Raw genomic sequence first — 27,032 nt, 5'->3', positions numbered from 1 at the left:
AAGATTCACCTTCAGGGGCCACAGGCTTCTTCCTCACCCCTCACAGTGGGTTGCAGCCTGCTGATGGCAGATGGCAGAACTTAGTCAAGACTTTGGGAAGGCTAAAGAACATACCCCATTTCCTCTCCTCTGCGTATTGTTTGTTTCTTTTTTCTCATGGGACTTTCCATACCCTGGGGGAGGAGTTTTACAAGAAATGAGCTCTTCCTTAGGAGGGCAAGCTCTTCCCCAGAGGGTTAGAACCTGGAACCCACATTTCAGACCAGTTTTCCCATCAGGCACCACCAGAGGCTGGTGCAGGTAGCTGGCACCCATGATACTTATCTGTGTCCTTGATTCCAATAGCCCAAGCCAGTGTTCTGCCTGGTTTTTTTTTCCTTCCCTATAAAGCACAGACTGGGTAGAGTGGTACCTAGGGTGGGTAGGCTGGCGAGGAATAGATTGTGATTCTGTCCATCAGCCCCATGCAGAGAGGCTCCCCTCTCAACTACATTATTGCCCAGTCAATCCCAGGAGTTCTGCCCAGGGCTATCCTGGGAAAGCTTTGTTTTGAAAGGGTCCCGTGGTCACCTCTGGGCCTGGGGTGCACCCTTGCTTGGGATGGAGAGATAGCTAGTAGGGTAACAACCCCAGGGCAGGGACAGGGACTCAGGATGCCAGCTGCCTCTACACCCTGTTCCTCCTCTAGAAAACGTCCAAAAGGTAGGCTCTCTGCTCCATCAGACTTGTGGTTCTTTTCTTTCTGTGCAGGTCCCCTCTTTTGTGTGTTGGTGCGAGGGTTGGGGGAGGCACACTTGGGGAGGTGGCTCATACAGACCAAACTCTGCCTTGGATAGGATTGATTTTAATGCAGCTGTAGAATCCCTGATCCTCAGGACTGCGTCCTGCTGGGCCTGTGGGAGAAGTGACTGGGGGGGACAGTTAAGGCGGCAAGACCTCATCACTGTCCAGGCACCTGCCCAGCCACCAAACCTGTGGACCAGGGAGCAAACACAGGCAAGGGTACTATGCCTGGCTGCAGTCAGAGAGAGTCTCGGGAGGAGCAGGTCTTTGTGCTCTAGGGCAGGACACAGTGCTCTAGGTGGGAACTGGTGCCCCAGGTGAGACTGAATGCCCCAGGTGAGACTCAGAGAGACCCGGTGCTCCAGGTGGATCTAATATTCCGGGAAGGACCTGGTGCTCCAGGGTCCTGATGCCCCAAGAGCTTGCCCCCTATGCCTGGATGTGTGAAGCTGTGTGTTTTCTCTTCAAGAGGGGACACAGATGCCTGGAGGGTAAATGTCCCAAACTTGGCTCCTCGGGGCATGTGAAATTGTGTGTGAGAGGCAGGGAGAGATGAAGAGAGAAAAGGACAGAAGCATAGGGACACGCACATAGGTCTGTAGACTAAGTACTGAGGGGGAAGGGAGAGAGAGAGAGGTTTAGAGACAGAGTGAGAAGAAATGAAGACAGGGAGAGCCATACACGATGGACACAAAGACAGCACCACTCAGGTCTTGTCTTCCTGTATGTGTAAGGACAAGGGAGGGAGTGAGCCGGGTAAGACCCACCAGGCCCGGTTTCTAGGGTGAGCCTTCAGCTGCCCTTCTGCAGCAAAGGGGCAAGGAAGCAGGGCCTAGAACCCAGAAACACGTCCCCGCGCCTGGCGCAGGCGCAGCCTTCCGCGGTGGGCAGCCGGGGCTACCGGGCGCGCCTAAGTCTGGATGAAGAGGTGGAAGTTGGTGCGCGTGAACTCCTGATGGATGCTCTCCAGGAGCGCGTCGGCGTCGGTGGCGGGCTCGGGGACGCCGGGGTGACCCGGCCGCGCGCTGTATTCCGGGGTGTAGGTGAAGGAGAAGGCACTAGGGTAGAAGAGCCCGTCGGCGCGCACCAGGCTCATGGGGATTGTGATGGGAGCGCGCAGCCAGCGCCAGTCGCTGCAGAAGGCCGCCACGTCCGGCACCACGCACACCAGGGACCGCGGGCTCCTGGGGGTGGAGCACCAGGGTGAGGGCTGCGGCGACTCCGACGACGCGTGCACCCCCTTCCCCTGCTCCCCGGGGTCCAAGGGAGGCTGCCTCACCACCCCGTACCTGTACATGGTTTCTGCCTCCACGTCCCCAAACCACACCTTGAGCCCCGCGTGGAAGTTCTCTCCGTGGAGCTCCAGCGTGGCCACGTCGCCCCCGCCGCTCAGCTGGGGGAGGGTGGGACCAGGTGAGGTGAGAGAGCCAAGTAGGGCGGGAACCCGCTGCCCCCCACTCACTAGCACCCCCACTGCCCAGTGCAGGCAGGGTCCCCCTGCCCAACGCCCCTAGCGCCCGGCTTCACCTCTAGGGTGCTGATGAGAGGCACCGGAGTAACCGGCTCCAGGGTACACGCCAGGCTGGTGCTGAAGGAAAATTCCACCGACTCGGTGCCGATGATGGTCCAGCAAGAGCTGTCGTTAAGCAGAGCCCTGTTCGCCTCCTTGGGGCAGGGAGAGGCCTGGGAGGAGACCCAAGGGGACGAGGCCGAAGCTTCTCATGGTGGCCACCAGCGTAGGGAGCCAGCATGGCGCGTGGGCTTCTACATTAGACCGAACTGGATACTAATCCTAGGCTCTGGGGTTCACTTGTCCCCTCAGCTTGGACAGTGCCCTTAAGTTCTCTCACTTAGCGTTAAGAAAGCTTGCTGAGCTAGCTGATTTATTCTTTCTTCTTCCTTCCTTCTTTCTTTCTTTCTTTCTTTGTTTCTTTATTTTCCTTCCTTCCTTCCTTTTCTTTTTCTTTCCTTCTCTTTTTCTTTCTCTTTCTTTTTCTTTCTTTCCTTCCTTTTCTTTCTTTCCCTTTCTCTTTTTCTTTTCTTTCTCTCTTTCTTTTCTTTCTCTTTCTCTCTCTCTCTCTCTCTTCTTCCTTCCTTCCTTTCTTCCTTTTTTGTTTTTTTGAGACTGAATCTCGCTCTGTCGCCCAGGCTGGAGTGCAATGGCCTGATCTTGGCTCACTGCAACCTCTGCCTCCCGGGTTCAAATGATTCTCCTGCCTCAGGCGCCCGGGTAGCTGGGATTACAGGTGCCGGCCACCAAGCCCAAATAATTTTTTTGTATTTTTAGTAGAGACAGGGTTTCACCATGTTGGCCAGGCTGGTCTCAAACTCCTGGCCTCGTGATCCTCCTGCCTCAGCCTCCCAAAGTGTTGGGACTACAGGCGTGAGCCATTGGCCTGGCCTGGGATAGCTGATTTCTAAGGGGTTTTTTTCTTGGGATTCCAGAATTTTTTTTTAACATTGTGCAATTCTATGCTCTAATAATCTACAATTTTAATATTCTTTGGGAAGGAATATTCTTGGGGAAGGAATAATACTTGCTATTTTCCACATATTATAATTCTATCTCCTAACATTCTATGATAATATTCTTTTGGGAGTACTACTGCTTAATGATAATTATTATTTTCCACATTCTATAATTTCTCACATTCTGTGTCTTTATCTGTGCTTCGAATAGTCTTTGCTCATTAATTCTCTGCTCTCTATTACCTATCATGATTTTTATTTACATCCTACAATTTTATATCCCAATTTATTTACTTACTTTTTTTGAGATGGAGTCTCGCTCTTGTCACCCAGGCTGGAGTGCATTGGTGTGATCCTGGCTCACTGCAACCTCCACCTCTCAGGTTCAAGCGATTCTCCTGCCTCAGCCTCCTGAGTAGCTGAGATTACAGGCGCCCACTGCCATGCCCAGCTAATTTTTGTATTTTTAGTAGAGATGGGATTTCACCATGTTGGCCAGTCTAGTCTCGAACTCCTGACCTCAGGTGTTCTGCCCACCTCAGCCTCCCAAAGTGCTGGGATTACAGGCATGAGCCACCGCACCTGGCTATATCCCAATATTTTATGACTCTAAAATTCTTTGGGAAGGAATATTGCTTCATACTATTACTTATTACTATTTTTCTACATCCTATGATTCTGTCCTGGGAGTCTATGATTTTAATGTTCCATGGGAGGCTGCTCAGGAAGTAGCAACCATGGTGAGGGTGATGATCTTACATTCTGTGGTTCTCTGCATTCTCCCTTTCCAGGACACTTGGTGCTGGTATTCTCTGCTTCTTACCTGAAATTGCACCACCTTCTCTGTGGCAAGGCATAAGTAGGTGCCACCCCCTCCTGGGGGACTGCCTGGAAACTGGAATGCACACTTGTGCAGCTGGGAGATGGGCTCATCCACATCAAGGAGCGCACACTGTTTTGCTACTTTACGGATGATCTGCAATGGAAGGATGGTAAGAACAGTGGTGGCAAGGAGCCCGGGCGTCCAGAGGCTGCCCTCCTAGCCGGCTGTCTGCTACTCCAATAGCCACACAGGCACTAGCAGATTCCCCTTGCCCTTTGACTTCTGTCTGGTCCTGCACGACACTGGGTGAGAACAGGTGTCTCCATGCCTTGGGGCCTCACTCTCCAGCCCTGCCCATGTGTGCCACATTCTCTGCATGGATCTGAGGGGACCCCTCCAGGCATGCCCTCCCTTCCTATACCATGGGAGGTAGTGTGATGCCGGTGACCGTGCAGACGAGCTGCACCAGGGAGCCATAGCGAACGTAGCCCTCTCGTGGTGGGAAGTCTCCTTGGGCAGAGTGCCCATCAGCTGGGGGTCAAAAAAAGCAAGGGACAAGGTTTTCAGTGGCCCCCAAGCTTCTGCCTTAAACCCTGCCTTGTTGCCTCTGGCTCTTCCTCACATCACACATGGGCCCTGCGGGAAGGGTTGGTACTCAGGGGAGCCGACTGAAGGTTCTAATTCTGGAGAGGCCATTTGAGGCCATCCTCACAAATGTCTGCCCTGGGGGCAGGGGTTGGGGGCAGGCAGCTTAGTTGATATAAGGGGAAAGGGCATGGATAAGGGAGTCAGAATAGCTTGGAACAGTCACCAGCTCACTGGGACTGTAGTCAAGTCTTTTTGTGTTTCTGAGCCTTAATCACATGGGGCAGAGTTTACCTTCCTTAAATAGTTGTGGTGGAGGTTAAATAAGCTAATGCATGTGAAGTGCCCAGCCCCAGGGCCTGCAGATGTTATTACCCAGGTGGAGCGTGAAGGCAGCCCACTGTCGTGCACTGGCCACAAAGGCCCCATCCTCCACAGAGAGGTAGCGTGTGGAGACCGTCTGAGAGCGCAGGCGGTTGAAGAGGGAGACCTTTGAGCCGGAGGATATGCACACTGTGAGGGTGAGGGTCAGGGTTAGGGTGAGGGTGAGGGTCAGGGTTAGGGTGAGGGGATAGGGTTAGGGTTAGGATTAGGGGTTAGGGTGAGGGTTAGGGTTGGGGTTAGGGTGAGGGTGAGGGTTAGGATTAGGGTGAGGGTTAGAGTGAGGGTGAGGGTAAGGATTAGGATTAGGGTGAGGGTTAGGGTGAGGGAGGGGGTCAGGGTGAGGGTTAAGGTTAGTTGGTGCTATCAGTGCCCTGTCCTGGCTTGGTCCCTTGGACTTTCCAGACAGTTTCCAATCTTCTGCCCCTGTGCCGGCCTGGCTAATGTGCCCACAGGCCTAGATACACTGGGCATTCCCAGTTCACAGCTGTTTTTCCAGGACCTGCTGCAGTCCTGCTTTGGAACCTTTGCCTGCTCCTTTGCTGTCTGGACATCTTTCAGTTCAACAAACAAAAGTAAAACTTTTTTTTGTTTTTTGAGATAGCATCTCACCCTGTCACCCAGGCTGGACTGCCGTGGTGCTATCACAGCTCACTGCAGCCTCGACCTCTTGGGTTCAAGTGATCTTCTGATCTCAGCCTCCCAAGTAGCTGGGACAACAGGTGCAGGCCACCATGCCAGGCTAATTTTTCTTTTTTCTTTTTTTGGTAGAGACAAGATTTCGCCATGTTGCCCTAGCTAGTCTTGAACTTCTGGGATCAACTGATCCGCCCACCTTGGCCTCCCCAATTGTTGGGATTACAGGCATGAGCCACCGTGCCCCGCCTATGTCACTTTTAGTCTGTCCCTAGTTCAACCCCTGCCTAGTTCAACTTTTGTCTGCTCTGGGACCCCAACTCCCAACCTGGAGTTTGGTATCTGTCCCTTTCCTCTCTGCTTTTCATCCTTCAACTCTTCTCATCCCCAGGCCTGGGCCGCACCCACTTCTCCAGACTCCTTCCCCTCTCGGCTCCGACTCCACCTTTTCCACTCTGACCCCTATAGCCCAGCCTATCCCCACCTCCGCGCCCCAATTTAGCCGTTCTGGGCTTGGTTGCACCTCCCCGCCCGGGCCCGCGGTCAGGCCCCGCCCTGCTCACGATCGGTGTTTTTCAGCGACTGCTTCTTCTGCGAGGGCTTCGAGATGACCTTGATAAGGCGGCTGTGGAAGGTACCCAGCTCCCGGCCCCCGCGCAGCACCAGCCGCAGCACCAGCCGAAAGTGCTTCCTCTTGTCTGCATCTGAGATGTACAGGGTCTTGGCGCAGCCGAATTCCTAGGGGGCTCACAGGTACAGGGCCATCTCATCCCAGCCCTCCCCCGTCGGATGAACCAACCTCTCCCAGATATCGGACGTCCGCCCCGTCGGAGGTGACCAGAAGCTCCACCATCCAGGCTCTCAGGCTCGGCCTTAAGGCAGGACCCCGGCCTCCCGGTCTCCCCACCTATCTCTTGGCTTTCGGAGGGGAGTAAAGGAGCCCTCCTTTCCCAGGAGAGGCAGGGATAGGAGCAGGAATCGGACCCCTTCCCGTGCGCTCTCACCCTGGAGTCCGGCTGCTGCTCGAAATTCAGCTTCTGCGTCTCAGCGGCGCTGCCGGACGCGCTGTCCAGTCCCATGTAACCGCAGACCGTGGGCCCCGTTTCCCCCGCCTGGTGAGCTGGAAAGGGACGCGAACTGGCTCTGCAAGGACTCGGGAGGACGCAGGTGCCAGGCAAGCTTAGCGCTCGCCGCCAGAGGGCGCGGGGAGACTGCGCCTGCGAACCGCCCCCTCTCGGGCCCAATCTCGTGGTCCTCCCTACAGAGCAGGCGGCCGACAGCCCTTGAGTCCGCCCTCACCTTGATCCTGCCCTGGCTTCACCCTCCAGCCAGGCCCCGAGAGGTAGACACAGGGCGGGGGGCAGAAGAACCTGCGGAGATAAGTGAGTGTTGGATTCGTGTATCCATCTCCACTTGGCTCTCCTGTAAGCACGGCAAGGTAGTAGCATAAACCCAGCAGAACCTTCGTTTCCTCCTCCCGCTCCCCCCAACGCTTTTTCACGATTGTAAACCCCATTCATAGCCAAACCTTATTGTTTTTACACCCCTCATTCAACTCATCAGAAGGTCCTGTCCACTCCACCTTCAAAATATAATATATCCAGAATCCACTGGCTTCTTACCACCTCACCCTTCATCCCAGCTGCCATTACTTTTTGCCTGGACCACAGCATCAGCCTTCAAACTAGTCTATTTCCAGAATTCTGTTTCTATCTCCTCCCCATTTCGCACAGCAGCCAGAGTGCTCCTTCCTTCCTTCCTCTCTTTCTTTCTTTCTTTTTTTCTTTCATTCCTTCCTTCCTGTTTCTTTCTTTTTCTTTTCTTTTTTTTGGGGCAGGGTCTTGCTCTATTGCCCAGGCTGGAATGCAGTAACTTGATCTCGGCTGTCTGGGCTCACTGCAACCTCTGCCTCCCCAACTGATCCTCCCACCTCGGTCTCCTGAGTAGGTGAGACTACAGACACAAGCCACCACACCCATCTAATTTTTGTATTTTTTGTACAGACATGGTTTTGTCATGTTGCCCATGCAGGTCTGGAACTTCTGGGCTCAAGCAATCTGCCCACCTGGGTCTGCCGAAGTGCTGGGATTACAGGCATGAGCCACCAGGCTGGCCAGAGTGTTTTGTTAAAAACACGAGTCAAATCATGTTAACTCCTTAAAATCCTCCACTGGTTTAAAATTCAAAGTCCTCCTGAGATCTGACCCCTGCTTACCTCTCTGACTTGTTTCCTACAACTCCTCCCTCTGATTTCAGCCACTGTCATTTCTTTTGTACCTCGAACAGGCCTAATTGGTACAGCCTCAAGGTCTTCCCATTTTCTGTTGCCCTTTTTTTTTTTTTTTTTGAGACTGAGTCTTGCTCTGTCGCCAGGCTGGAGTGCAGTGGCATGATCTCGGCTCACTGCAACCTCCGCCTCCCGGGTTCAACCAATTATCCTGCCTCAGCCTCCTGAGCAGCTGGGATTACAGGTGCCTGCCACCATGCCCAGCTAATTTTGTATTTTTTGGTAGAGAGGGGGTTTCACTGTATTGGCCAGGCTGGTCTCGAACTCCTGACCTCAGGTGATCCGCCCGCCTCGGCCTCCCAAAGTGCTGGGATTACAGGTGTGAGCCATCGCGCCCGGCCCTTCTGTTCCTTCTAATTGTAGCACGCTTTCCCCAGATATTCTCCTGTCTGGCTCCATTTCAGCATTCAAGTTTCAGTTCCAATGTTACCTCCCAAACGGTCTCTCAACCTCCTTGACCTTTCTAGCTAATGTCCCCCCTGCCTTCAGTTTCCGTCAAATGGCCTCATTCAGTTTTCCTTCTAGTGCTCATCATAATCTGCAAGTATCTTGTTTCCTGACTTGTGGGGAGTTTACTGTCTGTCTCTTCCACACTTGAGTGAGAGTGTGGGCTACAGAGCAGGGGCTGTTTCTGTCTTGTTCAGCTGTATGCCCAGTGCCCAGCAGTACCCACAGAGCCTGGTGCATACATGACAAACACTCAGTAAGTAGTTGTTGAATGAATGAATAAGTGAATCAATGGGAGAATGAGTGAATGAATGGAGACAGGAGATTCACAGGGAATCTCCTGCTGTAGAACTATAGACCAAAGTGGGGGCTAATGGTGGCTGAGGGTCAAGGCCCTGGTCGACCAATAGCTGAGATCTCAGCCCTGAGGCCTGCTCTGCATCTAAAAGAGGCCCAATGGGTGGATGGAGGAGGTGCATAGGGCTGACAGTTGCAGAGACCTGGGAGGGGATGCGGAGGCACCTACCGCTTCTCATTTCCGTATGATTTCTGGGCCACCTTGGCATGCAGGATCCGCACAGTCTGTTCACACTGTTGCTGCAGGCACCTGCGCACGCCTCCCCTCAGAATGGTGGTGTGCTCTGGGGATGACCTGGGAGTAGGGCAGGCAGGTCGACCAGCCACAGGAGGGAGAAGGGTCAAGGTGGCACAGGGTCCAAGCACTCAGGTTGAGTAAAATGAAGTGAGCAGGGGCTTAGAGTGAGTGGGAGGGTGGGGCTGCTCTATATCCTGCCCCTGTGGGGTCAGGAAGAGGAAGCATTAGGTAAGGAGGAGACTTGGCTGCAAATTGTAGGCTAAATATTTAGGCTGCAAGGTGCTCAACGAAGCCTGCATGGAACCCATGGGACCACCCAGGTTCCACTCTGTGAGTCTGGCATCATGCCCATTGGAGCCCAGGGCCATAGGGACACGTGGCTGTGACACAAAGGCTGCACTTATACTGGCCTTGGGATGGAGAAGAGTATTTTAGGGCTGATGGAATTGGTAGAGATGAAGCTTCCCCACCCTGGGGAAGGCAGGGTGGGGGGTGAGGAGGGAGGGGAAGGGGGAGCCTTTCCTGGGCTCCTGGCCTGGAGCGCTCTCTAGCCTCCTGCCTGCAAACAGAAAAGGGCCCAAAACCTTGTCCTCAGGATGGGGGATGGCCTGGGGGAATCTGAGCCTTTCTGGGGCCAAAGCCATATTCTTCCCTTTCTCCCATGAGAAGTGGCCTGTTGCTGTGTGGGCTTTCCTACCCTTGATTACAGGAGTCAAGGCAGATGACATTGGTCCTGCAGAGTGAGCCAGGTTAGAGCCTAGAGGTCTGGTGGCTTCTTAACCTGGGGGTCTTGAGCGGTGTGGGTGGGTAGGCCCGAGCAATTGCAGGGAGCAAGTAGAGGAGGGGAGGTGGGAGAGATTTGGGGGGTTAGCAGGTTGAGGCCCAAGGAGAGCCATGAAAACTGAGGCTGTCCTTCTGAGCCCTTATTCCTCTTGGCAGGACCAGAGTCTCTCCTCACTCCTGGAGGGGACAGCGCAAGACCGCACCCTCGAAAGCCAGGCCAGACAGGCAGCAGCCACAGCCAGGACCGCTCCACCCCTTGGGGCTCTCCTCAGGGAAGTGCCTTCTAAGCTTCCAATGAATTCCGGCTGTGGAGTGTGGCTGCCCCGGTCTCCCCAGTCTCCCGCTGTAGCTGAATTCCAGCCTGGCCCGCAGCTAGCCCTGTCTGCAGCTCCAAGCGTGGTAGGAGCAGGGGGTGCTGGGTTTGCCCCGCCTCAGGAGGAAGGGGGGATCCCTCCCTGCCAGTGGGAGGGGTTGCAGCCTGCACTTCCCCTCCCCACCCGCCAGCCCTGGGTTAAATGCGGCCGTTGCCTCTGTGTGCTCCAGCTGCCTGGCAGTCCCCACCTAGGGCACGCTGCCACGCCGCCGTTACCTGGTCCAAGTGCCCGGGAGGCTCCGCCTGTCGGCTTCGCTCTGCAGCTGCATCTCTGATCTGTCCTGCAGGCTCAGGTGAGTCAAAGGATTGGGAGGCACTGAGGGGTCTGCAGGGGAGTAGGCATCAAGCCAGATCAGGCGAGTGTATTTTAGCAGAGGCACTGCCTAGGGTGCCCTATCTGATTTGCAATGCCCTTCCCCACTTCTGCAGGGTCCTTTCCAAATCGAGCCCCCACCATCAAAGCCATCAAAATAGGGTCATCCCTTTTCTACTCTCATCCCTCCAGGAACCCCCTGAAATGTCCCTAAGGGACTTTTGAGAATTTATTTACAGGCCTCTCCTCCCTTGCTGCTCCACTCCCTCAACCTCACCTCAGGGCATCTCTGAATCTTTCTTTTTTAATGCAAGGATTAACTCCTCAGAGGAATCCCAGGTTCTAGTATCAGTCCTGCCACGACATCGCCATGTACCCTTCAGCAAGACACTACCCTCTCTGGACCTAGTTCCTTTCTTTGTAGAATGAGGGGTTTGGAAAGGTGATGAACTTTGAGGCATTTGCTATTTTGACTTTCTAGGATTCCTGGGGTGGAGGCAGGGTGCCAGGTGAGAAGTTGGCTCAGACCAAGAATGGGATGAGGGGAACCTTAACCAAGATTTAGGGGCCCAGAGGCGTCTCCGGGTAGGAAAGTATGGGAGGTGGCAGAGGCCCCTTGTGCCTTAGCCCTCATGCTGCCCAGGGATGTTGGCTTTGCCTGTGGCCCAAGCTTGACAAGGGTTCCCCGCCCTCCCACTTCCACCAGCGCTGCCACATCTTGCTTGGTCACCCTCCCACGACGGGCCCTGCCAGAGGATTTATGTTCTTCTACCAGGCCTGGGAGGGGAAAGGGGAGAAGAATCCGGGACGAGAAGGTCGCCTGGAGTGAGAAGCAGGCACTGGCCTCGCTCAGAATAGGCGCATTCACGGAATTGGGGGGCGGGGGCGGAGCTGCTGTTGGGTTAGGGGCAGCTGGCCCTCTCTGCCAAGAAACAGCAACAGAAAAATGGCTAACACAGCTTCAGCATGGGGCGCGGCGGTGGGGTAGGAGCTGGAAGGAAATGAGGTTTAGTGAATTCTAGGCGCCAGGGGGCCTCAAGAGAGAGAAGGGGAACCAGGAGCCCTAGGTTCTAATCCTGCTTTTGCAGTTCGGCGGGCTGCCTCCTTGGGGCTTAGTTTTCCTATTTGTATAGTGGGGAGGGGGTGGGGGGGTGGTCCTTCGTAGTTCTCACGGGGCGTCTCCGGGGCCTCGGGAGGGTAAGCGCTCACCTGCTGCCCCTGCGGGGTCCATGGTGGCTCCACGGGGCCCCAGCCGCTCACCCGCCGCCCTCTGGACGAGTCCAGTGCTGCTGTCGCTGGAACCCTGCACACCCCTGCTCCTCGGCTCTTGCGCGGGTTATATCCTGTCCAGGCCTTATCTCCAAGGCCCCGGGCCCCGGCCCCTTGTTTGCTCGGGGTGGGCGCACCTGCTGGGCAGATGTGGGCTTCCCACGCCCCCTGCCATCTCGGGCGCCCCCTGGCGGTCGCTCCTGAGAGCAGGCGGGAAACAGGCGCCAAGCCGCGCGTTCTCGTGCGCAGTGGGTTTTGGTCCACTCGCTGCCACGCCACCACGCTCAGCCCCGCAACAGGGCGCAGCCCCTCCCTGCCGCCTGCGGTTGGGCAGTGCATGTCTGTGTTTGTGTGTGTGGAGGGGTCTGGGGGGGTTGGCGAGTTGCAAAGACAGCCACACAGAAGCCTGTGTGCGTAGGGGAGTGGGCCGAGGTGGGGAAGGGCTTCTGTCTGCAGAGGTTCGCCTGGCAGGAGGAGAGGCACCAAACGCCCAGGCTGGCTCACAGAAACTAGCAGGCGTGGGATTCTATCCTGCCGCAGCCACTTTTCGGCCGAATGACTTTGGGTACCAGCGCTTAACTTTTCTGAGCCTCAATTTCATTGTCTGTATGATGGGGGACAATCACAGCCTTAGTCTTACAATTGCAGAGAGGATTAAATGCCACAATGCGTGAAGAGCATTTAACACTGTGCCTGACATTTAAGAAAGACCTGTTTTTTTCTGTTTAAATTTTGCATATTTGTATCTATGTATCTATTCTTATTTACCATTCTCTTGTGGGCCAAGCGCGGTGGCTCACGCCTGTAATCCCAGCATTTTGGGAGGCCGAGGTGGGAGGATCACCTGAGGTCAGGAGTTTGAGACCAGCCTGACCAACATGGCAAAACCCGCTCTCTACTAAAAATACAAAAAATTAGCCAGGTGTGGTGGCAAGAGCCTGTAATCCCAGCTACTCGGGAGGCTGAGGCAGGAGAATCGCTTGAACCTGGGAGGCAGAGGTTGCAGTAAGCCGAGATCACGCCACTGCACTCCAGCCGGGACGACAGAGCAAGACTCTATCTAAAAAAAAAAAAAAGAAGAATCTCTTGTGTTTCCCAGCAATCCCACTGTGATGAGAATTTTTAAATTCTGAAACATTTCAAACATACACAAAAATAGAGAGATTAGTAAAATAAACCTGTAACTGTCTTCCCCCTCCAAGTGCCTATCACCCAGAATAAGAGCTCTGTAAATACTGTTGCTTTTCTATTTTCCTTCCTCCCTCCAGGCTCTGACACCTCCATTCTCTGTCCCCAAGCGCCATGAGAGGCCTTCTTTGCTGGCTCATGTTGCTGCTCCTTCTTCAGCCCTGGGAAACCCAGCTCCAGTTGACAGGTGAACTGGGGCCCAGCCCTCACCAGTGGGAGGGGAGCGGAAGCAGGTCCTCCCTCTGCAGCCAGCTCCTCCTGCTGGGGAGAGGGAAGCAAGGGCTTTGGAACATACGGGACTGGGTTTAAGTTCCCCACTTCACCTTTCTGGGCCTCAGTTTCTTCATCTGTAGGATGTGGCTTAGTTTTGGGCGCATGCAGAACTGCCCATGGGGTGTTTAATTTGGAAAAATTATTTGAAAACATGGAAAAAGAACAGGAAACTTTACATAAAAATCCCTGTTTAGTACTTCTCTTGAAAAACCAGGGATCTGCTGACATCCAATTCGCAGGGGCATGGCCTCATTTGGATGCAGCTGCCTGCCCAATTTAGGAGTGATAGGGGCTCTTTGGGTCTCCAGCGTCCTAACCCAACCAGTTCATCCATGTTCCCTGCCTGGTCCCTGCAGGCTTTGAGTTTGCGACGCTTCCTTGCCCCCTCGTCAATGGGTAATACCGCCTCAGAATAGCCCTCAGATCTGTAAGATGAGGGAATTTGTGAAATCTCCTAGCCCAGGTGCTAGGCACATGCCGGGCGAGTGCATCTGTCTAATCTGCGTTTGCTGTGCTGGGCGCTGTTATGTCGGCATAGCGGCATTTCCCCTGGGTTTCCTAGGGGGTCTCCTCGGAGGTGAGGCTTTGCTGACCTAGGAGAGTCCTCCCTGATCTCCCCGCAGGTCCCAGGTGTCACACTGGGCCCCTGGATCTGGTGTTCGTGATTGACAGCTCCCGCAGCGTGCGCCCTTTCGAGTTCGAGACCATGCGGCAGTTCCTCATGGGCCTCCTCCCAGGCCTGAACGTGGGTCCCAACGCCACGCGCGTTGGCGTGATCCAGTATTCGAGTCAAGTGCAGAGCGTCTTCCCTCTCCGCGCGTTCTCTCGCCGCGAGGACATGGAGCGCGCCATCCGCGACCTGGTGCCTCTGGCGCAAGGCACCATGACGGGACTGGCAATCCAGTACGCCATGAACGTGGCCTTCAGTGTGGCCGAGGGCGCGCGCCCGCCAGAGGAGCGCGTGCCGCGTGTCGCCGTCATCGTGACAGACGGGCGGCCCCAGGACCGCGTGGCCGAGGTGGCGGCACAGGCGCGCGCCCGCGGCATTGAAATTTACGCGGTGGGGGTGCAGCGCGCGGACGTGGGCTCCCTGCGCGCCATGGCATCGCCCCCGCTAGACGAGCACGTCTTCCTCGTAGAGTCCTTCGACCTCATCCAGGAGTTCGGCCTGCAGTTCCAGAGCCGGCTGTGTGGTGAGTTAGGAGGGCGCTGGAGTGAAGCTCGAACTCTCAATCCAAATGCTTGGATTCCTTTCCCACCACAGTAAATCCCATCCCGTGGGGTGGCCCCGCGATTTCCAGGTAGAGTTGCCCTGACCTACCACAGGCTGTGTCAGATTTCAGCTCTGACCACTTCTGCTCAGCCTCCATCAACAAGGAGCAACCTATAGTTTCTTGCCCTACCCGCCACAGCTTACCACAGGCTTAATGTCAAATTCCAGCACCAACCCCCTGCACACACGGAACCAGTGATTCTCAAAGCTAAGAGGGATCGGCTGCTCCAAAGAGTCGTGGCCCTCCCACATGGGGATGACTTCTCCCATTATCATCTCAGCTCCTCCCACAAATGCTGCAAGATCTGTTCTGATCTGTTTTGAGTTTATTCCGCCCACCTCGACTTAGCACCTCTCCACCTCCCTACCCACTCCTGCCCCTGCGTAGTCCTGTCCCAGCCCACTGACGTGTCTAATTGAGTGTCTCCTCTTCTGAGCCTACTCACAGGGGCTCCTTAAGCCTTATTCTTTCCCTAAGCCCTCTCACTTGGTACGGCCCTTCTCAAATTAGTGATTTCCTTCTGAAAGCCATTTGAGGGTGATGCCTGCCTCTGACCCCATCCCCATCCAGCTCTCTCTTGTTGGAGGCTTCTGCCCATCTGTTCCCCACTGATTCTAGTCCTGTGTGTCCTCAGGGAAGGACCAGTGTGCTGAGGGGGGACATGGTTGCCAGCACCAATGTGTCAATGCCTGGGCCATGTTCCACTGCACCTGCAACCCGGGCTACAAGCTAGCAGCAGATAACAAGAGCTGTTTGGATGACAGCTATCCCTGTCCTGCAATCTCACTGCTCCTGAACCTTCTTTGGCTCTCCATTGCCCCAACATCAGACCAATGAGTCTGGAAGGGCCTTTGGCAGTAAAAGCACACCTCCATCACTTTACAGGCCTAAGAAAGAAAGGTATTGCCTGGGGTCACATAAGTCCCTGGTGGGAGCCCACAGTTCAGTGTGCTTTCTGCCCTCTTTCTCCCTGTTTTCAGGCCAACCTCCCAAACTTGTTTCTGTTTTCTTCTTTTCTTTTCTCTCTCTCTCTCTCTCTTTTTTTTTTTTTTTTTTTTTTGAGACAGAGTCTGGCTCTATTGCCCAAGCTGGAGTGCAATGGTGCGATCTTAGCTCACTGCAACCTCCGCCTCCTGGGTTCAAGTGATTCTTGTGTGTCAGCCTCCCAAGTAGCTGGGATTACAGGTGCCGGCCACCACACCCAGCTATTTTTTGTATTTTTAGTGGAGATGGGGTTTCACCATGTTGGCTAGGCTGGTCTCGAACTCCTGACCTCAAGTGATCTGCCCGCCTTGGCCTCCCAAAGTGCTGGGATTACAGGCGTGAGCCACTGCGCCCGGCCATTTCTGTCTTCTTACAGGCACATCCTTACAGTTTCTCTTCTTAGATACTGTTGGGGGGTCTTCAATTAGGTGGGTGTCCCCCCTCATGCCGCCCATTCTTGACTCTGCACCTCAGCTCTTTGTGTGCTGCTCACCTGAGCTGCCCTTGCTGCTCCCCTCTGCCTTTGCAAATCTTTCAAGACTCTCTCTTTTTAAGAGATAGGGCCTTGCTATGTTGCCCAGGCTGGTCTCACACTCCTGGGCTCAAGAGATCCTCCCGCCTCGGCCTCTCAAAGTGCTGGGATTACAGGTGTGAGCTGCTTCTTCATTTTTGTCTTCTGAAAAGCTATGGCATAGAATACCTCGCTTATTCAATTCAGTTTTTTACTAAGTACCAAGTTAGTATTAGACATTGTGCTAGGAGCATTACACATGTTATTATCTCTCAGCCTCACAACAACCTGGAAAAAGAAATCATGTAATCCCAATAACCCAGATGTCAGCTGGGGTCTTCTTGTTTCTAGAAACTAAAAGTTGGCTTGAACTCTGATTTGATGACTGTTTAACATTCAAATCCCTCTCCAAGACCTCTGGAAATCCCCCAAGTGCTTGTCTTCTGGTTGTCACCTCTTGCTGTGAGCCTCTGCTAAATTCATTTGATTTATGGATCCTCTCTCATTTCTCAACCCTGCACATGCTGTTCTTGTTCCATGCATGTTAATCAACCTCTTCGTTGGTTTATACACTTGTGTATGCAGGGGCATACACAACTGTGTATGTGCTAAGTAACTCATAGCGCATGCACACACACACGAAAAACTCATTATAATTGAATATTAGACAGCTTTGTTTCTGAAAGTCCTCAGTCAGCCTAGTACAAGGGATTTTTCATGGGCAACCTCAACCCACAGAGTTACTCATCTTCATACTGGCTCTCTTGTTCTTTTTTTTTTTTTCTTTCCTCTCTCCACTCTCATCTCCTTTCCAGGAACCCCAAATACTCACTTTTCTATACAGGGTAATTATCTTCTCTCCAGTCCAGCTCTCGGCCATCTTTGCCTATCCAGACCATCAAGATGCTCAACAGGGCAATAGTTCCCCATCTTCCACGGAAGGAAGCTGTGAATAGCAATCACTGTCTTCCATTATATTCACATTTTGCAAATAGAAAAATGGAGGCTCAAATAGGTAAAGTGGCCAAACCTGTCCTCTGTAAGTCAGAGAGCATCTTGAGGACAGGGGCCCTGACTAATTAGGTCAGGATTTTTGGGGTTGGGGCCCAGGCGTAGGTATTCTTAAAAATTTCCTTAGGTGGTTGTGCTACCACAGCTGAGAAGGGCAGTCCTGGGCATAGACTGACCCCATTTCTTCCTCAGCCATTGATCTGTGTGCTGAAGGGACCCATGGATGTGAGCACCACTGCGTCAATTCCCCAGGCTCCTATTTCTGTCGCTGCCAAGTTGGCTTTGTACTCCAGCAGGACCAGAGGAGCTGCAGGGGTGAGCAACACCCCCACCCTCCCACCACACCCTGGACTGTGGCCTCCGAGGGCTCCAATCAGAGGCAACATCTTGCTGTTTCTTCCCTCCTGCCAGCCATTGACTACTGCAGCTTTGGGAACCATAGTTGTCAGCATGAGTGTGTTAGCACCCCTGGTGGGCCACGGTGCCACTGCAGAGAGGGCCATGACTTGCAGCCTGATGGGAGGAGCTGTCAGGGTGAGGAGGGCTCTCCTACATTTGTGGGAGGGGTAAGAGATCTTAGCTGGTGGGGTCCATCCTGACTCATCCTGACCTGTCTCTCCTTTCAGTCCGGGACCTTTGCAATGGCGTGGACCATGGCTGTGAGTTCCAGTGTGTGAGCGAGGGCCTCTCCTACCGCTGCCTGTGCCCCGAGGGGCGGCAACTTCAGGCAGATGGCAAGAGCTGCAACCGTGAGTGATGGGCAGGAGGGTGTTCTGTTGGCTTCTGCCCCATTGCCCACATTCGGAGTGTCCTTGACTTTGCCATTGCTGTGGCCCCTAGGCTGTGGTGTGAATGTGTGTGTTGTGGGGGTGACATTGGAGGGTATGCCATTCCCTGCCTCCATCTCTTTCCTACAATCCTCTACTCTGCTCTCAATGTTAATTTAAAAATACATATTTGATCACATTCCTCCTTTGTGCACAAGCCTTCTGTGGCTCACCAATGACTACAGAAGAAAGATCAAATGACTTACCCCTAAGTATTTCAAATGGTGAAGCAGAACCACATTAATGAATAATGAAATCAAATTACTGGGTTACAACCAACATTAAAAAAAAAGAGTGGAAGACAATATAGAGTTTACTGCCTGTAGAAAGAGTTATATTATTTCTGAAATTTTAGTTCTATGTGAAATGTCTCATGATGTATTGTCATTATTATTATTTTTATTGTGGGCTGTGATAAAAATTTTGAAACCACTGCCTTAGGTCATCATGATCTAGCTTCAGCCAACTCCATCTGCCCATCTCCTGCCACACTTGAACATTTCAGTCTTACTGGCCTGCCTCTCCCCGGATGTGTCAGGATCTCCCCAGATCCCAAGCCTCTGCACGTGCTGCATCTCACCTTCTAGACTGTCCCTTACTGCCTTGGCAAACTCCTACTGATCTTTCAAGACTGTCTTAGATCATTCAGGCTGCTATATCAAAGTACCGTAGACTAGACATTTATTTTTCACAATTCTGGAGGCTGAGGAGTCCAAGACAAGGTGCCAGCAGATATGGTGTCTAATGAAGGCCTGTTTTCTGATTCTTAGATGGCACACCTTTCAAAGCCTCCCCACGCCAACAAACACACACACACACACACACACCCCTACACACACACACCCACACACACCAATTTTCTTGCTGTGTCCTCACATGGTGAAGACAGGAAGCAAGCCCTCTTCAGACTCTTTTTTTTTTTTTTTTTTGAGACTAAGTCTCCCTCTGTTTCTTGGGCTGGAGTGCAGTGGCGCGATGTCGGCTCACTGCAACCTCTGCCTCTGGGGCTCAACTGATTCTCCTGTTACAGCCTCCGGAGTAGCTGAGACTACAGGTGTGCCCCACCATGCTTGGCTAATTTTTGTATTTTTAGTGGAGATGGGGTTTTGCCATCTCAGCCAGGCTGGTCTCGAACTCCTAACCTCAAGTGATCTGCCTGCCTCAGCCTCCCAAAGTGCTGGGAGCCACCATGGCTGACCTCTTCAGACTCTTACAAGGACAGTAATTTTACTCATAAGCGCTGTACCCTCATGTCCTCATCTAATCCTAATTAACCTCCAAAGATCTCACCTCCCGAGACTATCACATAAAGGCGTAGGGTTTCAATAAATGAATTTTGGGAAACACACTCATTCAGTTCATAACAAAGATCAGATAGATGCCATCATCTCCATGCAGCCTTCCTTAACAACTCCAGGAAGAATACGCTATTCCTACCTTGGGGTCCCTGCATGATCTTCTCTTCTAGCACTTTCCTTGACCAGAGCATATAGCATGTCTGACTTGCTCTGCTCTGTCCTCATGGATCAGGATTATGTTTTAATTATTTCAAAACCTTTGAAAACCTCCCCACGCCAACACACACCACATTTTGGGCCTAGCAACTTTCCTGGCTCAGAATAGGGGAGGTGACATTGTAGAGTCATTCAGGAGCATGGGTTTTGGAGTCAGATGGACCTGGCTTCATGTCTTGGCTCAGTCAGTACTAGCTATGAAATCTGGGGCAATCACTATCCATCAGAACCTCAGGTCATAGAAAATGGGGACAATATTCAAGCTTATTGGGAGGATTGAGAATATATATAAGCACTTCACCCAGTACCTAGCACATGGTAAGCTGTCGGTAAATAATGTTTTTGTTATTATTATTGTTAATACTGGTAGAGTGCTTAGAAGTGTGCCTGATACATAGTAGATGATCAATAAATGGTAGTTATTGTGGTCATTACTATGATTGTTGTTAAAAAAAGATGCTTTTAGCAGAGTGGTTTGTTCTAAGCACTGAATAAATGTCAAGGGCGATGATGAGGGTGATGATGATGGTGATGGTGATGATGATGGTGATAATTATTATTACTTAGCACACTGCCTGGCACAGGAAGGACTCAGGAAATGTTGTCTGTTATATAATAAATGTTTGCGAATGACTAGATGGATAGACAGCTGCTGCCAGTCCAGAATCTGGTCCCTCAATTCAAGCTTTTCTGGCTGTGCAGGGTGCCGGGAAGGCCACGTGGACCTTGTTCTGCTGGTTGATGGCTCCAAGAGCGTGCGTCCACAAAACTTCGAGCTAGTGAAGCGCTTCGTGAACCAGATTGTGGACTTCCTAGATGTGTCCCCCGAGGGCACACGCGTGGGGCTGGTGCAGTTCTCGAGCCGCGTGCGCACCGAGTTCCCTCTGGGTCGCTACGGCACCGCAGCCGAGGTGAAGCAGGCGGTCCTGGCCGTGGAGTACATGGAACGCGGCACCATGACAGGGCTGGCGTTGCGGCACATGGTGGAGCACAGCTTCTCCGAGGCGCAGGGTGCACGGCCCCGTGCCCTTAACGTGCCTCGTGTTGGCCTGGTCTTCACGGATGGCCGCTCCCAGGATGACATCTCGGTGTGGGCAGCGCGCGCCAAGGAGGAAGGTGGGCTTGGCATGGGACACAGTGGGCTGGGGTTGGGTCAGACGCTGGGAGGCAGCTTTCCCGAGGCCTGGGGCACCCTCTGAGACCCCGGCCTTGCAGGCATCGTCGTGTACGCCGTGGGCGTGGGCAAGGCGGTGGAGGCGGAGCTGCGCGAGATCGCCTCGGAGCCAGCGGAACTGCACGTGTCCTATGCCCCGGACTTCGGCACCATGACGCACCTGCTGGAGAACCTCAGAGGCAGCATCTGTCCAGGTGAGCGCATCTCTCTCGGGGCTCCTCCTCTCTCTCATTGCCCGTCCTCTGATATCTCCCCTTCCTATTCACTCCCTGCCCACTTTGTAGTTATAGCCAGAGGTTGGGCTCACTAGACAGAGCTTTGCTACTCCAAATGTGGTCTGCAGGCCAGCGGCAGGGCGGTCACCCGGTAGCTTCTTAGAACTGAAACATTTCTGGTGCTCTCCAGACCGAATGAATGAGAATTTCCACTTCGACAAGATTCTCAGGTGATTTGTAAGCATATTAAAGTCTAAGAAATCCTAGACTAGGCTACCTGTCCCCCAAATCAGTGGAGGTTCAGAATAATTTGGGAAATTTTTTTGAAGGCACACCAGACAGCATTTGTAAGTGGAGCCACAGCATATATCCCTGAACTTGTTAGAATTCAACCTTATGAACTTGGCAAAGTGGCAGGACTGAATATATTTTAAGTATGCAAAGACTTTTTTTTTTTAATGGGGACAACATACCTCATAAGTGCAATCCCTCTACTTCATCATCTGGTGCTCAGCTGAGGAAAAAGAGACTGACTCTACCTGTGAAGGAGAAGGGGACTCTTGAATCGCGTGCAGTGTACTGTGCTCTAGGTGATATAGGGAATGTCTCCAGGGTAACTTTTACCCTAGAGACTTTAGACACTAGCCCAGGCTTAAGATGTGACTCTTCTTCCAGTTTATCAGACTCCAGCTCCAGAAACAGACTAAGTAGGGCTGGTTTGGGTCTGGAGAATTTGCCTTTTTCTTTTTTTAAATATATGTAGGGGGGCTGGGCGCAGTGGCTCACACCTGTAATCCCAGCACTCTGGGAGGCCGAGGCGGGTGGATCACTTGAGATCAGGAGTTCGAGACCATCCTTGGCAACATGGTGAAACACTGTCTTTACCAAAAAATACAAAAATTAGCCGGGCAAGGTGGTGGGCACTGAGGCAGGAGAATTGCTTGAAGCTGGGAGGTGGAGGTTGCAGTGAGCTGAGGTTGCACCACTGCACTCCAGCCTGGTGACAAGAGTGAGACCCTGTCTCAAAAAAAGTATATATAATATACTATATATACTATATTATATAATATGTGTTTGTGTATGCATGCACATGCATGTGCATGTATATACATATACAAATATACACATACAGTCCTTCCCCCAACTCTCCTTCCCTCCCCGCTCTCAGCCAATTCTAATTATTGTGGCTCTTTCAGATTAGGGGCTCTTTGAGAGCTCTTCCTATGTGACTCTTATGGGCCCTGCAGTGTGACTTTGGACGAGTCACTTACCCCCACGCCTACCTTAACTTTTCTCTTCGGTAACAGGAGAGGCACTGGCTGCCCAAGGTTACCTCTAGTTCTAGAGTTCTAAGAGAAGTCTGGGTTTTGTGGTTGAAGCTCTTTACCAATTGGTGGTATGACTGTTCCCTGTCTCCAACCCTTTGTTTAGAGAAACAAATCTGTGAAGTTAGGGGTCTTTGCTGGATTCCAGCAGTTTGTTCATAGTACATATAAGACTAAGATGAAGAGACAACTTTTAAATCATTACGGCAGTGTTTTCAAAGGTTAAATGGCAGGCATTGTGCTTATTATTTCACCACCTGTAATCCTTTTTCTTTTTTTTCCTAAGGTACTTTTGTTGTAGCATTTTTTTTTCTATGTCATTCCCTGTAATCTTTTTTTTTTTTTTTTTTGAGATGGAGTCTCGCTCTGTCATCCAGGCTGGAGTGCAGTGGTGCGATCTCGGCTTACTGCAACCTCTGCCTGCCAGGTTCAAGCGATTCTCCTGCCTCAGCCTCTCCAGTAGCTGGGACAACAGGCGCATGCCACCACGCCCGGCTAATTTTTTCTAGTTTTAGTAGAGATGGGGTTTCACCGTGTTAGCCAGGATGGTCTTGATCTCCTGACCTCGTGATCCACCCGCCTCAGCCTCCCAAAGTGCTGGGATTACAGGTGTGAGCCACAGCACCTGGCCTCCCTGTAATCTTAACAATGGCACATGCTTATAGAATTTCAGTGAATCTAAGATACCATTCATTTTAAGATTCACCACTACCTTATGTACTGCTAAGAAAAAACATGTGCCAGTTTTAATTGTAAGGCCTCCCGCCCAACCCCCAAGATGTTGATGTGTGGGGAGATAGAGTTGGATCAGGATCAGTGGTTCCTAAAAATTAGGTCACACCAGAATCACCTGGTGGACCTTTAAAAACACAAATTGCGGCTGGGCATGATGGCTCACGGCTGTAATCCCAGCACTTTGGGAGGCCGAGGTGGGCAGATCACAAGGTCAGGGGATCAAGACCATCCTGGCTAACACAGTGAAACCCCGTCTCTACTAAAAATACAAAAAATTAGCAGGGCATGGTGGCACATGCCTGTAATCCCAGCTACTCGGGAGGCTGAGGCAGGAGAATCACTTGAACCCAGGAGGCAGAGGTTGCAGTGAGCCAAGATTGCGCCACTGCACTCCAGCCTGGGAGACAGAGCTCAAAAAACAAAACAAAAACAAACACAAATTGCTGGGCTTCAACTCTAGATTTTCTAATTCAGCAAGTCTGGGGTGTTGTCTGATAATTAGCATTTTTGATAAATTCCTACACGATGCCGATGCTGCTGGTCCAAGGACCACACTTTGAGAATCACTGGTCTAGTTGAAATACACTATAAAGCAGTGGTTCCCAACCTTTTTGGCACCAGGCAGTGGTTTTATGGAAGACAATATTTCCATGATGGTGGTGGGGAGAATGGTTTTGGGATGATTCAAGCACATTACATTTATTGTGCACTTTATTTCTATTATTACATTGTAATATACAATGAAATAATTATACAACTCACCATAATGTATAATCAGTGGGAGCCCTCAGCTTGTTTTCCTGCAGCTAGATGGTGCCATCTGTGGGTGATGGGAGACAGTGACAGATCATCAGGCATTAGATTTTCATAAGAAGCCTGCAACCTAGATCCCTCACATGCACAGTTGACAATAGGGTTTGTGCTCCCATGAGAATCTAACAATGCCACTGATCTGACAGGAAAGGAGCTCAGGTTGTAATAGGAGCAATGAGGAGTGGCTATAAATACAGATGAAGCTCCCTTGCATGCTGGCTGCTCACCTCCTGCTGTGTGGCCCAGTTCCTAACAGGCCATGGGCTGGTACTGGTCCATGTAATGTGCTGGTACTGGTCCATGGCCTGGGGATTGGGGACCCCTGCTGTAAAGTATTTACTTGAACCAGGCAGTGTTCTAGATCTGTGCTTTTTCAAAAAGGTAGGCAGTACCTATTTAATTACAATTGATTAAAATAAAATACATTTTAGTCCTTTAGTAGCACCAGTCATATTTGAAGTGTTAAACAGCCATATGTGGCTTGTAGCTACTGCTTTGGACAGGGCAGATGTAGAACACTTTCATCATTGCATAAAATTTTATTTGGAGAGTGCTACACAAAGTGTGGTCCACAGACCAGGAGCATCAGCATCATTTGGGAGCTTATTAGAAATGTACCTTCTGAGCTCCTTCTCCATTCTGAAGCAGAATCTATATTTTAACAAGCTCTCCTGATGATTCCAATGAGCATTAAGGTTTGAGAAAGTCTTGTAAGTTGTGCGTGAGCACACACACACACACACACACGTACACAGGTGAATGAATCCTCGAAGCCACTAATGCGTACACTCTTTCATTATATCCATTTTATAGATGAGAAAACTGAGCTTAGAAAGGTTAGTTTTTCAGTATCTCACAGCTACTTAGCTTGGGACTCAGCCCAGGTCTCTCTAAATCCAAAGCCCATATACTCAACCATAGGCCCAGTGCAGGGAAATCAGAGGGCCAAAGCTAGCGCAATTTCTCAACCCCCTGACCCTCTGTGTCCGGCTTGCAGAGGAGGGCATCAGCGCAGGGACAGAGCTTCGGAGCCCATGCGAATGCGAAAGCCTCGTGGAGTTCCAGGGCCGCACGCTGGGGGCGCTCGAGAGCCTGACGCTGAACCATATCCTTTGGGGCTGGTGGCGCGGGCTGGAGGGAAAGTGAAGGGACCTCGGCGAACCCCAACGGCCTCCTTAACCGCTCACTGGCCCAGCTGACGGCGCGCCTGGAGGATCTGGAGAACCAGCTGGCCAACCAGAAGTGAGGGCCACGGACGGCCCAGACCCGGGCTGGGGCGCGGCACCACGGACGGTGCCCCTTGCGCGCCATCGGTGCGCCTGGGCCAGGCAGAACCTGGGCACGGCAGAACCTGGGCCCGTCCGGCTTGGGCTGTCGGGGCGGAGGCGCTGGCGGGCTTCCGGCATTGAGCTGAGTTGGCCTCGCCCGGACCATTAGGCGGACTGCGGCGTCAGGGGGATAGCGGGTGGTGAGGGAAGGGGCACGTGCTAGACCGGCACGCCCTCGCCGCGTGCTGCGCTCAGTTCTTTGTTGGATTTCTTGTTTGTGTTCTTAAAAAAATAAAAAAAAACTGATTTCCACGGGGTCCGTTTTTGGGTCTTGCTGCGCCGCCTGGGGGAGGGGAAGCCAGACGGAGCGTGCTCTGGCGGCGCCCGGGCGGCGTCTCCTTGGAGAAAGGCGCATTGTGCGGGGGTTGGGCTCGGGGGCAGGAGACCCGGCGCTGCTTCCCCCTGCTTGTTTATTCAGCCGAGAACAGATGGCTCCTTATGCAGGCTGCGGGAAGGGAGGGGGCTCAACAGGAATCCTTGGGGTCTGAGTAAGTCTGCGCCACTCCATTCCCCAGCGGATTGAACGCTTCGCTCTCCGGCCACGCCTATCCCATGGTGCCCCCAAATCTGGCTCAAAAGCTGCTAGTACTGAGCGCCGGTGAGGGGTGCGGGGGTGGCGTTGGTGGGAAAGTGAGAGGCAGTAATTGAACCCCTAAATGGATGGGGTGGGAGTGGATAGATGAGCTTTGACCGATTTTAACTCTCTCCTGCACTAGGTAGGAAGAGAAGGAGGTATCAATCAGCTAGGACCCCTGTCTGTCCAGCCTGTGGCCTTCCGTCATCTTATCAACCCCTCCCAAAACACCTCTATCAGCAAAGAACACAAACCAGTACCATTTCCCGAGTGCATGTAAGAAACAACGAAGTTTAAAATGCTTCCAGTCCTAGAGTGATTTGGGGAAAATTATTTTGTGTTTGTTTCCTCATCTGCAAAGTGGAGACTGGAATTGTTACCCCCAAGCGTGATGGGGAGAATCGAGGACATTCTTCTAAGGCATGTGCCTTGTACCTATCAGACCCTCAATTAATGGTAGCTATTAACTGTTCTTATAGTAACAGCTAACATATTTAGTGTTGGGCATTATTGTAACTGATTTGCAGGTATTTTCATTTTATACTTGGAATCAGTGAAATAAGAATTATTGCCTTTATCATCCCCATTTTACAGATGAGGACACTGAGACACAGAAAGGTTAAGTTTCCAACAGTAACATAACCAGTACGAAGCTGAACCAGGATGTTTCCTATGGCTGCTCTAATAAGTTACCACAAATTGAGTGGCTAGCAACACACATTTATTACCTTACAGTTTTTAGGTCAGAAGTCTAAGATGTGTTGGCAAGGCTTTATTCCTTCTAGAGGCTTTTGTTTCCTGGCCTTTTCCAGCTTCTAGAGGCTACCTGAATTCCTTGGGTCATGGCCCTACATCACTTCAGACTCAGTTTCCATCAGCACATCTCTTTCTCTGACTCTGACCTTCCCGTCTCTGTCTTATAAGGACTCTTCTGTTTATATTGGCATGACCTTGATAATCAAAGATAATCCCATCTCAAGCTATCTTTTTTTTTTGAGATGGAGTTTTTGCTCTTGTTGCCCAGGCTGGAGTGCAATGGCGCGATCTCGGCTCACTGCAACCTCCGCCTCCTGGGTTCAAGCGATTCTCCTGCCTCAGCCTCCTGAGTAGCTGGGATTACAGGTGTATGCCACCACTCCCAGCTAATTTTTTGTATTTTTAGTAGAAACAGAGTTTCTCCATGTTGGTCAGGCTGGCCTTGAACTTCTGACCTCAGGTGATCCGCCTGCCTCAGCCTCCCAAAGTGCTGGGATTACAGGCGTGAGCCACCGCGCCCGGCCTCAAGCTCTCTATCTTAACCACATCTGCAAAGTCCCTTTTGTCATGTGAGGTGAAATCACAGGTGCCGGGGATTAAAATGTGTACATCTTTGTGGGGAAGGCCATTCTGCCTACCACATGGGGCTTGAAGCCAGGCTGACTGACTTCAGAGCAGCTGCTCTTAAGTACTCTGTGCCGGGCACCTTGCTAGGCTTGGTGAAGAGGGAGAAACTGATGATTGAGAAAAACTCTTGAGCTGAGGAAGCTCCGGGCTAGAAGGGCT

General features: G+C 52.1%; 2 protein-coding genes across 7 annotated transcripts; one reads left to right on the top strand and one right to left on the bottom strand.

Annotated features, from left to right (window-relative positions):
* The first annotated feature begins 211 nt into the window (after positions 1-211).
* On the top strand, positions 212-25,173 carry MATN4 (matrilin 4). 5 transcript variants are annotated; one of them, XM_063802540.1, is made up of 15 exons: positions 212-702; positions 4,044-4,244; positions 6,257-7,115; positions 8,490-8,667; positions 9,946-10,188; positions 10,333-10,455; positions 13,013-13,119; positions 13,829-14,398; positions 17,178-17,300; positions 17,397-17,519; positions 17,612-17,734; positions 20,029-20,442; positions 20,542-20,694; positions 24,586-24,693; positions 24,776-25,173. In XM_063802540.1, exons 7-15 carry the CDS (start codon positions 13,047-13,049, stop codon positions 24,832-24,834), a joined length of 1,746 nt encoding a protein of 581 aa, XP_063658610.1. In that variant the 5' UTR covers positions 212-702; positions 4,044-4,244; positions 6,257-7,115; positions 8,490-8,667; positions 9,946-10,188; positions 10,333-10,455; positions 13,013-13,046; the 3' UTR covers positions 24,835-25,173. The 5 variants fall into 5 exon arrangements, with proteins under 5 accessions (XP_063658610.1, XP_009435567.1, XP_063658611.1 ...); XM_009437292.5 differs by lacking the exons at positions 212-702; positions 4,044-4,244; positions 8,490-8,667 and having other exon boundaries at positions 6,926-7,115; XM_063802541.1 differs by lacking the exons at positions 212-702; positions 4,044-4,244; positions 6,257-7,115; positions 8,490-8,667 and adding an exon at positions 9,673-9,755.
* On the bottom strand, positions 831-11,706 carry RBPJL (recombination signal binding protein for immunoglobulin kappa J region like). 2 transcript variants are annotated; one of them, XM_054675014.2, is made up of 12 exons: positions 11,685-11,706; positions 10,379-10,487; positions 8,938-9,063; positions 6,977-7,047; positions 6,682-6,797; positions 6,241-6,415; positions 5,036-5,173; positions 4,497-4,606; positions 4,076-4,228; positions 2,311-2,466; positions 2,073-2,176; positions 831-1,967 (listed from the first exon to the last, which is right to left on the bottom strand). In XM_054675014.2, exons 1-12 carry the CDS (start codon positions 11,704-11,706, stop codon positions 1,694-1,696), a joined length of 1,554 nt encoding a protein of 517 aa, XP_054530989.1. In that variant the 3' UTR covers positions 831-1,693. The 2 variants fall into 2 exon arrangements, with proteins under 2 accessions (XP_054530989.1, XP_054530990.1); XM_054675015.2 differs by having other exon boundaries at positions 1,747-1,967; positions 2,063-2,176.
* Positions 25,174-27,032: the final 1,859 nt, after the last annotated feature.

Source organism: Pan troglodytes, chromosome 21 (assembly GCF_028858775.2).
Source record: "Pan troglodytes isolate AG18354 chromosome 21, NHGRI_mPanTro3-v2.0_pri, whole genome shotgun sequence".
In the NCBI taxonomy this organism is placed as follows: Eukaryota; Metazoa; Chordata; class Mammalia; order Primates; family Hominidae; genus Pan; species Pan troglodytes.
The sequence above is the reverse complement of the archived record's forward strand: the minus strand, read 5'-3'. Positions and strand labels throughout refer to the sequence as shown.